The 11,680-nt window shown below is 39.5% G+C and overlaps 1 protein-coding gene across 1 annotated transcript; it reads right to left on the bottom strand.

Moving 5' to 3' along the window:
- Positions 1-2,821: 2,821 nt before the first annotated feature.
- LOC119780631 (zinc finger protein 319) lies at positions 2,822-7,320 on the bottom strand. Its single transcript, XM_038280736.1, has 2 exons — positions 7,002-7,320; positions 2,822-6,185 (listed from the first exon to the last, which is right to left on the bottom strand). The coding sequence occupies exon 2, from the start codon at positions 6,038-6,040 to the stop codon at positions 4,280-4,282; it is 1,761 nt and encodes a 586-aa protein (XP_038136664.1). The 5' UTR covers positions 6,041-6,185; positions 7,002-7,320; the 3' UTR covers positions 2,822-4,279.
- Positions 7,321-11,680: the final 4,360 nt, after the last annotated feature.

The raw sequence follows: 11,680 nt of genomic DNA, 5'->3' as shown, positions 1-11,680 counted from the left end.
ATAATAAATGAATATTACAGCATCTTATATATTACAACAAATATGATGAAACCCAGGAAAGCAATGTGGTAGATAGATTATAAATAAAGTTATATATTTTGCGCTTCTTGCTTTCAATTAACATGGCAGTTAGCTTTTATTTCTGTTAAATGTAGTATTTATTTTTTGAAAGCAGTGTCGATCTCTGTAGAAAACAAACTCTCTGATATTCCAATCCTTTGACCAAAACATCTGGTGTTAGTTTTGTAAAGTTTGTACTCTACTGATCCTGTTGTTCCCATAGACCCACCAAAGACACAGCCTCTACTGTGCAACACACCAACTGTTCCGATCAGGATTTCCTTATGACGGGAATTGTTTATTTTTAGTATTATAAAAGGTTTCTAGTTTAGTTACTTAAAATAAAAATCACACATTCTTTTGCCAAAGCTACAAATTACACACAACGATGCATAAAACAAAAATGTCTCTCAAAGTAAAAAAGGTAAACTATGATGCAAATGTCAAGTAAAAATAGACGTTAAGATTTAAGCTGTAGCCTATATATATATACACACACACATACATTATATAAAATTTTGACGTAATTAACAAACTGAAGTCGACGTAAATACCACAAGCTTCTTTATAAAAGAGTTAACCATTTAATAATATTAACTAGTGTTTAAATAACTGTACGTAATACATTGTAATGAATATCACTGCGTTTTCTTTTATTTCTAGATTTCTCTCTTTTTCCATCCTAAAAACAGTGAGAAACATATTAGGAAGTTTGTAATTTGAGCATCTTTTGCGGTTATGTTCCCAGATTGGCTGCTCTAATGGGCCTTTTTATTAATCCACCGTCTGCTCTAAATCAGCGTAGCCGAAATTGGGTTATTATCCTAAGTGTAACTGCAGCGTTTGGTATAATTTTAAATCAAAACACGTCATTAACACCTTAAAGACTGTTCCCAACTGTGGCGGGATCAGTTAGCATCGTATGTGATGGACTCAGCCGACGCTAACGAGGCTAACTACTGACGGTCGCCTAGCTAGTTAGGACTGAGTAAAAAAAATAAAGTTTGAGTACAACCTGCGGAGAAGGAGAAAAGTGTACCAACTGACTGCCTCTCTGTGTGAAAAAGCAGCTCAAACCGATCACACTAATCAATCAAACTGATCGATTAGTGGCGTACTTTCCGAAAGCTGAAACACAAGCTAAAGTTAGCTGCTAACCTCGAGCGGAGAGAGACTCTTCAGTCATTAACGGTCGCTCGCTCGCACGCGCCTTCAGCGGCTGTGTCCTCGCGGTGATGGTGGCCGCCAGTTTCGAGGTGATCGATGAAGGGCTTAGCTTATTGATCCTGACAGATGGGCGGCGGTGGTGGTGGAGGTGTCTCCATCAGCTGCTGATCATCTCCTCTGCAGTAAACATCACCCGGAAGCTAACCGAGCGGACGCTCCACCACACCAACGCTAAAATCACTAGTTTTCTTGCTTTATTTGAATGTAAAAAGAAATATATACGTAACTGTGATCAGCTTTTGTTTTAAAGGGGCTAAAATATGAAAAATAATTAATATTATCCATATTTTACACAAAATATAAATAGCACTATTTAAAAACATAAGTACAAAACAAAGTTATGCCTAAAACGTGTGTGTATATATATATATAGATATATATATCTATATATATATAGATATATATGATTATATACATTCATATATGTATATATACATATATATATATATATATACATATATATATATATATACATTAACTTCAGATTGTGTAGTCAAAAATCTATTTAAAAAATCACTACAGTTAAACCTATTAAGTTATTTTTTTTATTTAAAAACTTTTAAAATGGTGAAAAAAATGTACGTGATTGTTTAAACGTATGTTAGATAATTTATCACATTTTTGATCTTAGAAAATTAAGGTTTTAGGTTTTAAACCCTGTGGAGAGGGGAAAGTTAGAGAGATTCCAAGGGCCTATAAATGAGGGGGCCCAAAAGGATATATTGCTCTATATATTTAGAAATAAGTCAAATCAAGCAGTTTTCTACAGTAAAGGACAAATCAACCCACCCCGTGAAGTTGCAAGAAATGCAGGGGGGCAATAGGAATTGCCTTTCAGTGGGCCCCAAATTCGTGGTGGCACCCATTTAAACCTATATCCAAATATTTGTACACCATCTAGAGCTAATATAGCAATTATTGCAAGAAAGTACGTGGGGGTTTTTTTCAGTTTTGTACAGGCCCTGTAACGGAGAGAGCAAATATGTGAACGGGAACCTGCACTTGGATTAAATCAAAACATTTTGGCTAAATCAGGCAATATAGCTCGAAAATCTCATCTTAAATTCTTCCCTACCTAATCTCCTTTTAATTTTTCTCACTTGTTTCATAATAAAAAATAAAAATACTGCCTTAACAAACTAGCTTACATTACTGAAAAAAAATCTTAAATTCACCATAAGTAATCACCATTAACAAGATTTGTTTAATTGATTTTATCGATTAATCATACAGCCCTAATTCTGGCCAACATCGCAAAGCTTTTATGTAGTAATTAACTTTGTCGATCTCCTTGAACAGACCATCACCATGGTGAAATATTACTATGGCAGCGTCATGCTGTGGGGACAAGAATGCTAGTCAGAGTTAAGGAGGATACTTGAGACTGAAAGTTGTAACTTTTATATAATAATAATAAAAGAAAAATAATAAAACACACTGTAGTGTGTAGTAAAAGTCGCTGTATCTTTATCTGCTTTAGGCCCTTTCTCTGAATAGCTTAAATGCATTTGGATTTTAAAGACAGACACACAACTTATTATAAGGGTGGTTTATTTTAATATACAGTATGAACAGGAGTCTATAATGATATCCATATGCTTCAATGCATTCACACCCCTCATACTCCAACAGGAGATTTTGAAGCAGACTCACCAGGATTCAAACCATGGCACACAGTCCCAAACCCCAACTAACCCCCCCTCCCCATCATGATTTCTACTCCAAGAACTTTCCTTTAAATATACTGCAAAGATTGTACAGAATATAGAAATCCACACAGTAAACTAAAGTACACACATTTTATTTATTTATTATTTTTACCTTTATCCTTGGTACAAACCAACACATAAGTGGCAAGTTTTACTCAGAATGTTGTCTCCTGTTTGGAGCAGGAGCAGGCTAGGATTCTGTGGAAACGATTCAAGGCCAATTAAAAACAAATAATAACATAACCTTTATAAAATCTACTACTTTTATAAAAGCAACTACTTTTCTGGCAAGTGAGCAACGTAATGCTTTGTGGGGTTAAAACCTTGTGATAACTGGTGGAAATGAAACTAAGCCGCCTGCAGAGTGCAGCAAGCTCATTCAGAGTGAATAAAAAAAGCAGGTAACATAAGCACTATACAGTTCTCAGTTTACAGAGCGTATACACACAATCTATAATATAGCAGACTATTCCATGAATCAGTAGTCATAAATATTACACTGTGCATGTTCTATTGCACAAGTCAAGTGTTTCTATGACACTATAGGTACGGGAGTTAGTTACCTACGTGTCATTTGTTTTAATACAAAGATACAACAACACAGATTTTATAGGACAAGGGCTATACAGTTTCACAAATTCATGTGAAATCTTTTCTTCTTATTCCTCTTAGGATGCTGCCCTAAATTAACCAAACCTATCATACAACAGTAATACTAAGGTGAGATAATTATCCATGCACAATGAAATGATTCTACCTAAGATGTGGGAAGAAACCGCTGCACACGGCAGCTGCTGAACAGGAGGGGAGAGGTTAGCTTTCAGCTTCACTGGACGGGAATATTAAATAAAAAACAAAATAAGCACTAAAGAGGTGAACATAAGAAAACGAAAACAACCAAAATAATAAAAAGGCACATGTACTGAAGAGGAGCTGACGACGCACTCACAAGTGGGATGACTGTCTGGAAGCTTGAGCCAACTTTCTCAACAACAGATTCAAAGGTTACGAAACGAACGACCACATGCAACCACAGACTACAGTCCCAGACTTTACAAAGGAAAAAAAACTGTCCCATGTTCGAAATTTCACATCTTTTTTCTTTCTTCTCAAGTTTCTTGTTCTGTAAAGGAGGAGGATCCTGATTCCCTCTGTGCCCTTGGACTCACTGAAACAAAGGATGAGCTGAGTCCTGACGATCGGAATAAAAGTGAACGTGTTTAAAAAGCGGCTGAGCTGTGGATGGCGCCTGTTTCCTTCTTGATAAATGTCATGTCTAGGGCTCATTGGATACAAGGAGCTTCGGGGAAGTTTTCGTTCTCTGCAGTGTGCTGCACCGTGTGCTCCTGCAATGCTGTGAGGTCAACAAAGCGCTCGCCGCACCACACGCACTTGAACTGTGTCTCCCGTGAGTGCACGCTCTGGTGCTTGGCCAAGTGCTCTCGCTGCTTGAAGCTCTTGTCACAGTTGGCACACTTGAAGGGCTTTTCGCCTGTGTGGACCCGTCGGTGACGCTGTAGCTCAGAAGAGTACCTGAAGCGCTTCTCGCAGTCGGGGCACTTTAGCGGCTTCTCCCTTGTCGGGTCGCACCGGTGCTGGACGAACTCGGAGGATGACACGAAGCGCTTGTCGCACAGAGAGCACTTGAGCGGCTTCTCCGTACAGTGGGTGCTTTGATGCCGCTGCAACGTCGAATTCTTTTTGTAGCCTTTGCCGCAGACGTCGCACTTGTAAGGTTTTTCTACTTCGCCGCCGCATTTGTGCCGCAGGAGTTCCCCCGATTGGCTGAAGGACTTCTGGCAGGAGGCACACTTGAAGAGGCTTTCCATGCCATGAACCTGCTGGTGGTAGAGCAGGTGAGACGGCTGCAGGAAGCCCTTGTCACAGAGGTTGCATTTGAACGGACGATCAGCTGGGTTTTTGTGAGTGCGGCGATGGCGCACGAGAGCGTACTGCTGCTTGAAGCTCATTTGGCACTCTTCGCACTGAAAAGGCCGCTCCTCGGAGTGTGTGCGTTCATGCTGCCGCAGGTCGGACGGCCTCTTGAAACTCTTTCCACATGAGCCGCAACGGAACGGCCTCTCGCTTTCCGGCTGGCACTGATGGTGCAGGAGCTCCGACGATTCTTTGAAGTGCATTTCGCATAAGTTGCACTTGAAAAGGTGTTCACCCGAGTGGGCGTACATGTGCCGCACCAGGTGAGAGCGGTGTTTAAAACTCTTCTCACATACAGCGCACTTGTACGGCCGCTCAGAACTGTGCGTGCGCTGGTGGTGTGCCAAATGTGAGGACTGGCTGAAGCTTTTTTCACACGTGTCACATTTGTATGGCTTTTCCCCCGTGTGGATTCTTTCGTGGCGGGTAAGCTCAGAAAGATGGCGGAAGGATTTGTGGCACACCGAGCATTTGTACGGCCTGTCTGGCGCAGAGGCCTCAAATGTGGGGGGAGACGAGGCGTTGATGACTGCGCCGCCACCGGACGTCTCTCCGGTGGACGGCTGCTGGGGGTTGGCGGCTGATGAGGTCGGGGTGACGTTCCCTGAGCCCGGCCGGTACGTTTTCTCACAGATTGAGCACTTCATGGGATTGTTCCCATGAGAGTTGTGATGTTGAGCCAATGAGGTGAGCAGCGAGAAGCCCATTTTACAGACACCACAGACGAAAGGCTTCTGCTCCACTTGCACGCACTGATGCTCCAGCAGGTCGGTTGCCTGGCTAAAGATCTTCATGCATTGTGTACACTGGAATGATCGGTCCTGAGTCACCATGCACTGGTGCTCATGAGGATTGGCCAGGTGTGAAATGTCATGTCCACAGGCACCACATTTGTGCCCTCTGTCTGCCCCCACCTGCAAAGAGGCCTGCTGGGCTTGGACAACATGTTGCTGGGAGAGCTGGGGCTGCTGCAGAGAAGGGTCTGGCTGCAGGATGACTCCATACACGGTACAGCTCAAAGAGTTGTCAGCTGCCTGAGGGAGAGTGTGCACAACAGAGGGTGGAGCCACTGTATGCTGCTGTTGCTGCTGCTGCCATGCCTCCGTCATCCTTCCACTGTGGATGCAGGGAGATCAGCGCTCAGAGGGGGGAGGATTATATCCCAAATCTGACACAAGGACGGATGCAGAGGGATAAATGGGAAGCCAGCCTTTAATGGGTGCTTCAGAATTCCTTTAGTGTTTAAAGAAAAACCTGGAGAGACAAAGAGTATAGAGAATAATAAACTACAAATACAAGATAATACTGAAATAATGTAAGTATGAAAGCTGAATCGGTGAGGGAGCAGTCTAGCGTCTGAAAACAAAGTGCTATATAGTGAGATTCTTGCTTCTAGTAATGGTAAAATGAATAAATAAAATAAATATCAACCACATTGTTTGTTTTATTTGCCGTTTACATCATGCAGATGTTGTATGGTTCAAGAAAGTCCTTTAAATGACAGTTTGTCAAAGTACCGTAGACTCCAGAATGAAAACACAGTCAAAGGGTCCGTCTATTTCCTGGAAAGCTAAGCGGTCATACAGGGGTTTTGTGTTTTAGTCTAATTCTTTAGGTCATTCCTTTGTAAACTATTTTTAAAACAAAGCGTTTTATTTAAGGTATACGGATGTATTTTCTTTGTGGGTGAGGCTTAAAATGCTTCTGCTTCAGTATGAAGCTTGATGTTAGCATGATAGCTGCTAACGGTTGGAGCTTCCTCTCATTTACTAAAATAGAATAACATCCGGGGTTTCAAAGTGATAAAGCACAAAAATAAGCATTTTTTTTATATATATATAACTGAGGACTCTCTGAGGCACCTCGACTGGTAGAGGGCATGGTACACCAATAAAAGCGGCAACATTTAGCTAGTTTGATGCCAGGCTGCGCTGCGGAGGGAGCCCGGATCAGAGCAGGCCTCCTCGGAGCTGCAGGGGGAAAAAATCCGCCTCCTGCAGCCGAGCCGCCCCGCATCCGCTAAAAAAAGCAAACCTCCATCAGTAGCCACAAAAATCCGCCATAACTCACCAGGTCTCCTTATCGACGCTCCTCATTGACGTCTCCGGTCTTTAATCGGCAACCATAGGTGTTTTCGGTACTCGAGGACCCGGCGGCTGAGGGGATGCGGTCGAAGCCGGACGCCATCCTCCAGCAGACGGACGGACACCGGAAACCACCACGCAGCGACCCAACGCCGCTGTGCTGCAGCAGCTACAACCGCTTCATGCTGGAGGAAAATCTACAAACAGCAAAAGCGGAGCGCCGGTGTTTATATATGCGTTTCGGTATCTGTGAAAAAAATGCTTTCAAACTAACAAAAAGGCGATCTGGAACTGATTAAAACATGACAGCATGTAGTACTTACTTTGGCCAGCAAGAGTCCCTGTTTCGCTATATCGCACTATGAACGAAATTACCCAATGAACTTTGTCAGGTTCTGGCATATTATAACCAAAAACTTCGTTTTAAACATTGGGATTCGATGTGGAATATCACCCAAATAGCGATGCATATTTAAGAAGGTAAAGAACAATAATGTATTTTCTTCAAACTGTCGAGGCCCGTTTTATTGACACATTTTTTTCTAATCAAATGTTTGATGTAAAATTTGTAGAAATTACCAGCATCTGATTCTAAAGTAGATTCACATGTCAACAGGGCTAATCCAAACTAACACTTATCAACCTTGTCAAGTGGATCAGTGATTCCAGTAGCGGTTCTAGACCAAATGCACCAGGGGGCCAGGGGGGGCCCAGCGTGTTTTTATGGGGGCACAGAAAAGCATGAAATAAAAAACATGGCAAGGGATTCAAATATATTAATATAGCTGCATGAAGTGAAATTTCTATTCAATTAGGTTTAATCAATCAATATACATTCATAATTTAGGAATTTTACATCTTTTTGACTTAAGTGGAAGTGACTTTAATTTAAAATGACCATTTTCTATAAAATCTGAATTATAACTCAAGAAAACCTAATAAATTCAGCTGTAAAAATTAGAGTCGTTTTTTTTTCTATTTGTTTTGAAAAAAACATTTAACAGATGAAAACTGGGATCCTATCTCAATACCACTGAAGTTATTAACCTAAAAGTAACCATGTCTGTTCCAGCGTATATCATCATTAGAAATTCTTTGAGTATTATGTCTTCAGTACAGGGGGGGCATACACGGTGCATACTTTTGCGTGTGTCACATGTAAAAGGATAATGTAATTTTGTCCATTTCCGTGAGGTAGGATGTGTATACAGTATATAAATACGTCTTGTGATGCAAAGGATTGTGGGATTCCTTATAGCTCCTTTAGTAGCTACCAGATAGTAACATGGCAAGTTCCCTATGCTAACAAACTATGATAAGAAGCATCCTCCTTCTTCTTCATACCTTCTTCCTTACTGCCTCCATATTAGAACGGTGCCTATCATGGCGACCGCTGATGCTGACTTCGCTGTGGCTTCAGAGTTCTTAACAATTTGCTGTATTCGGATCAAGCCTCAGGGCAGGATGCAGAGTGAGGCTTATCAACTGATGGGGTATAGTGTGGTTTATATCCTGACTGTATTTATGAAAAGAATATCCTGCTTTTTGGTTTACATTACAGTCAATCCAGGGATTGCCACTGTTTCTAAAATGAACTTCCCAAATTATTTCCACAATACACCTATTCTATAACAACTGTATAAAATATAAAGCCAGCCTTCAGGGTCATGAACTGCTCACCTGAATTCCCAGTCGTCCTGATTGGTGCTCTTCAGTGTCTCATTTAACTGTTCTCATAATAATAATAATAATAATACATTTTATTTAACAGAGCCTTTCTAGAAACTCAAGGTCACTTTACAGAAATAAATATTAAAACACAAACACAGGAACATAAAAACTCCTGTCCTCTTTGGGGTTGAGGACCTTTAGTTTTTCAGCCCCTCGGCTCTGTAGCTCTTCACTACAGTAGATGCAGCATCCAGATTTTCTGTGACCCTTTAAATCCTCCCTTAAAACTCACCTTTTCAGACAGGGATAATCACTTTTATCCTAGGAGTCAAATGACCTCACTGTTACTCCTAATTCCTGATGGTATTTTGACTATACCTTCAATATTCTTAACCATTTTCTTTTTTTTTTTCACACCACCACAATGTTTCTTAAATGGAATATGTTATTGTCAATATATTGGGATCTTACAACTGGTCCTAAAGCTAATAATCGATTGCAACAGAAGGTAAATACCACCGCTCTGAACTTTACTGTATTTGCAGATTTTCATTGATGTACAAAAAGCAGCTATGGATTTAGGGTAGTGTTTTTTTTTTTGTTGTTGTTGTTTTTTTAAACATGCCCTTATTTTATTATAAACCTTCACTGTAAAGAAAGGAAAATGTTAAATGGACTAAAGTTAATAAAATGGAATAAAATATCAAATATAGAACTTTATGTCAATTCAAGTTCCCAATTTATGAGAATATGATACTATTGGAATTCATATGGAAGAGTAAAACAATATAACTGTTTGGTATATTGATCAATATGATAATTTGTCATGTGAACAAGAAATATATATAGTATGTGGCAGCTGAATTTATGTAATTAAAATACATTGAAATACTATCCTTACTATACTATACTCCCTAATTTGTCCAAAAGCCAATTAAAGTCTTCAAGTTATACATTATAACTTGAAGGCTGTAATTCATTACTTAATTAAACAAAAAAATATTCTACTATATGATGTACACTATATTATTTATGTTTATATAATTTATAATATAAAATAACATTTCTAAGAGAACTGCTTGTGTTATCTGTATGAATTTGATAAAAAAAAAATTAATTTCATATTGACTGGGTTAATTAGAGGGAACAATTGTTCCAAAATCTTGATGCTTGCACATTGCAGATCTTCATAAAAATAAAATTTAAAAGTGGAGATATTTTTAGTTTCTTTTGCCAAAAAGATTAGGGTTAAGAAGAAAAACACTGTGATTTGAGGAAAGAAGAATAATTTAGAGATCAAGAGAGTTACAGGTGAAGCCACTGAAAGTGCAACAGCTGAGGAATTGGGTGAAGATGAGGAAAATTATGTTGGTAAAAGTGATGATAATGAGAAGAGCTAAGAATCAGAGAGAGAGAGAAAAAGAAAAAAGAGGAAACTGATCTAGAAGAAAATTGACAGATCAGGAAATCCAGCTTATCCAAATGGAACATTCTCTGTATAATTTCAGGTGCAGAGAATGTCATCTTTAGAGCTCTTTAAAGTGATAGTTGAAATCGATTTTTTGTATAGTAATGGAAGGTCGTTATGACTTTGACTTACAGAGTTTTATCCATTTCTGTATTTATTTTGTGGAACATGGTTATTTATGAGTTAGCCTATACCTAAAAGATTTTGAGAAAATGACACAATAAAAGATTGTGGGGTTTTATGTGTGTGTTTTCTTGAATCTATTTACATATTTACTTGTGTATTTTAATGAAGATGTCCAGCTTTTCCACCCTGCCTTGACAGTTTGCACCCTTTTGGGACTCCATGTAACATTTTACCTTTTTATTTTTTCTTGGCCAGTTGGCCAAAGCAGAATCTCAGCCAAAATATGAATTTCTTCTGTGGATAATTCCTCGTTATTACAGATGATTTAAAACAATTTGTGGAACCTTTGCTTAATGCATATAAAAGGGAGTTCTCAAAGCTTTCTTATAACATTATTAAAATATACATTGACCTCACCTATACATCACAATAATGCTTCTTCCATCGTCCCAGTTAATCTACAAGAGTGTGAAAACGTTTTTGCCTCCTTGAAAATGTCTGTTTTTTCCCTTATATTTAAAGGTACAATGTGTATTTTCCAGCGACATCTAATGGTCAGACTGCAGCAATTCAAGCCATTTAAATTTAGTCCTACAAGGACTGTTTCATGTTATACCTCTGCAAGCCTACGCAAGCCCCCTTGCAGAAAATCGTGTTGGGTGTAATCATCCCCATTGACTCTTAGTGAGCACTCAACACCACAAATTTGTGCATTGTGGGGTTAAGGGCCTTGCTCTCGGATCGAGAGTGGCAGTCTGTGGGAGTGTGGCTGGAACTCAGAACCTCTGGATCCCACTGGAGTCATCACTGCAGTTTAAAGTCGTAGGGAAGACATAGTATTTGAATGCCAAATCATTCTGGCTTAAACATGTATATAAATGTACTCTTTATCAGACTATATTGTCCCAAATTTTAGAAAATTTCTGTTTAAAAAAAGTCCTGTCTTAAAGCTACAGTGTGTAATAATTACAGGGATATACAGTCAGAAATGTAATATATTATACATAACTATGTTATTTATCATCATCTACGAGCCCAGCCTCTTAACCTTAATATTTGCGTTGCCTTAGAATTCGTTATTTATAATTACATAGGAGCGGGTCTCGCAGCCATGGAGGCAGACATCTTTGCGCTACGGCAGCGCAGAGCCAACAAACTAGCGATTGCGAGATCTCCCATTACGCTCGAAAGTAACTACGGCAAGTTGAGAGAGATGAACTGAGACTGTACTGAACACACAGACTAATGAAATACTATCTGTAAAATTATCTATGTAAACAAACCTCATCACTTGAGAAGGTAGGTGATGCGACGTCGTGGAAGACATTTTGTCCCGTAACGCTCGCCGTACTGTTGGGGAAGAGAAGCGGTGGGGGGGAGATGTTCATGTTGCTGCGGTC

Source organism: Cyprinodon tularosa, unplaced genomic scaffold, assembly GCF_016077235.1.
Source record: "Cyprinodon tularosa strain WSP-4 unplaced genomic scaffold, ASM1607723v1 ctg103, whole genome shotgun sequence".
In the NCBI taxonomy this organism is placed as follows: Eukaryota; Metazoa; Chordata; class Actinopteri; order Cyprinodontiformes; family Cyprinodontidae; genus Cyprinodon; species Cyprinodon tularosa.
This window is presented reverse-complemented; position numbering and strand designations above follow the sequence as displayed.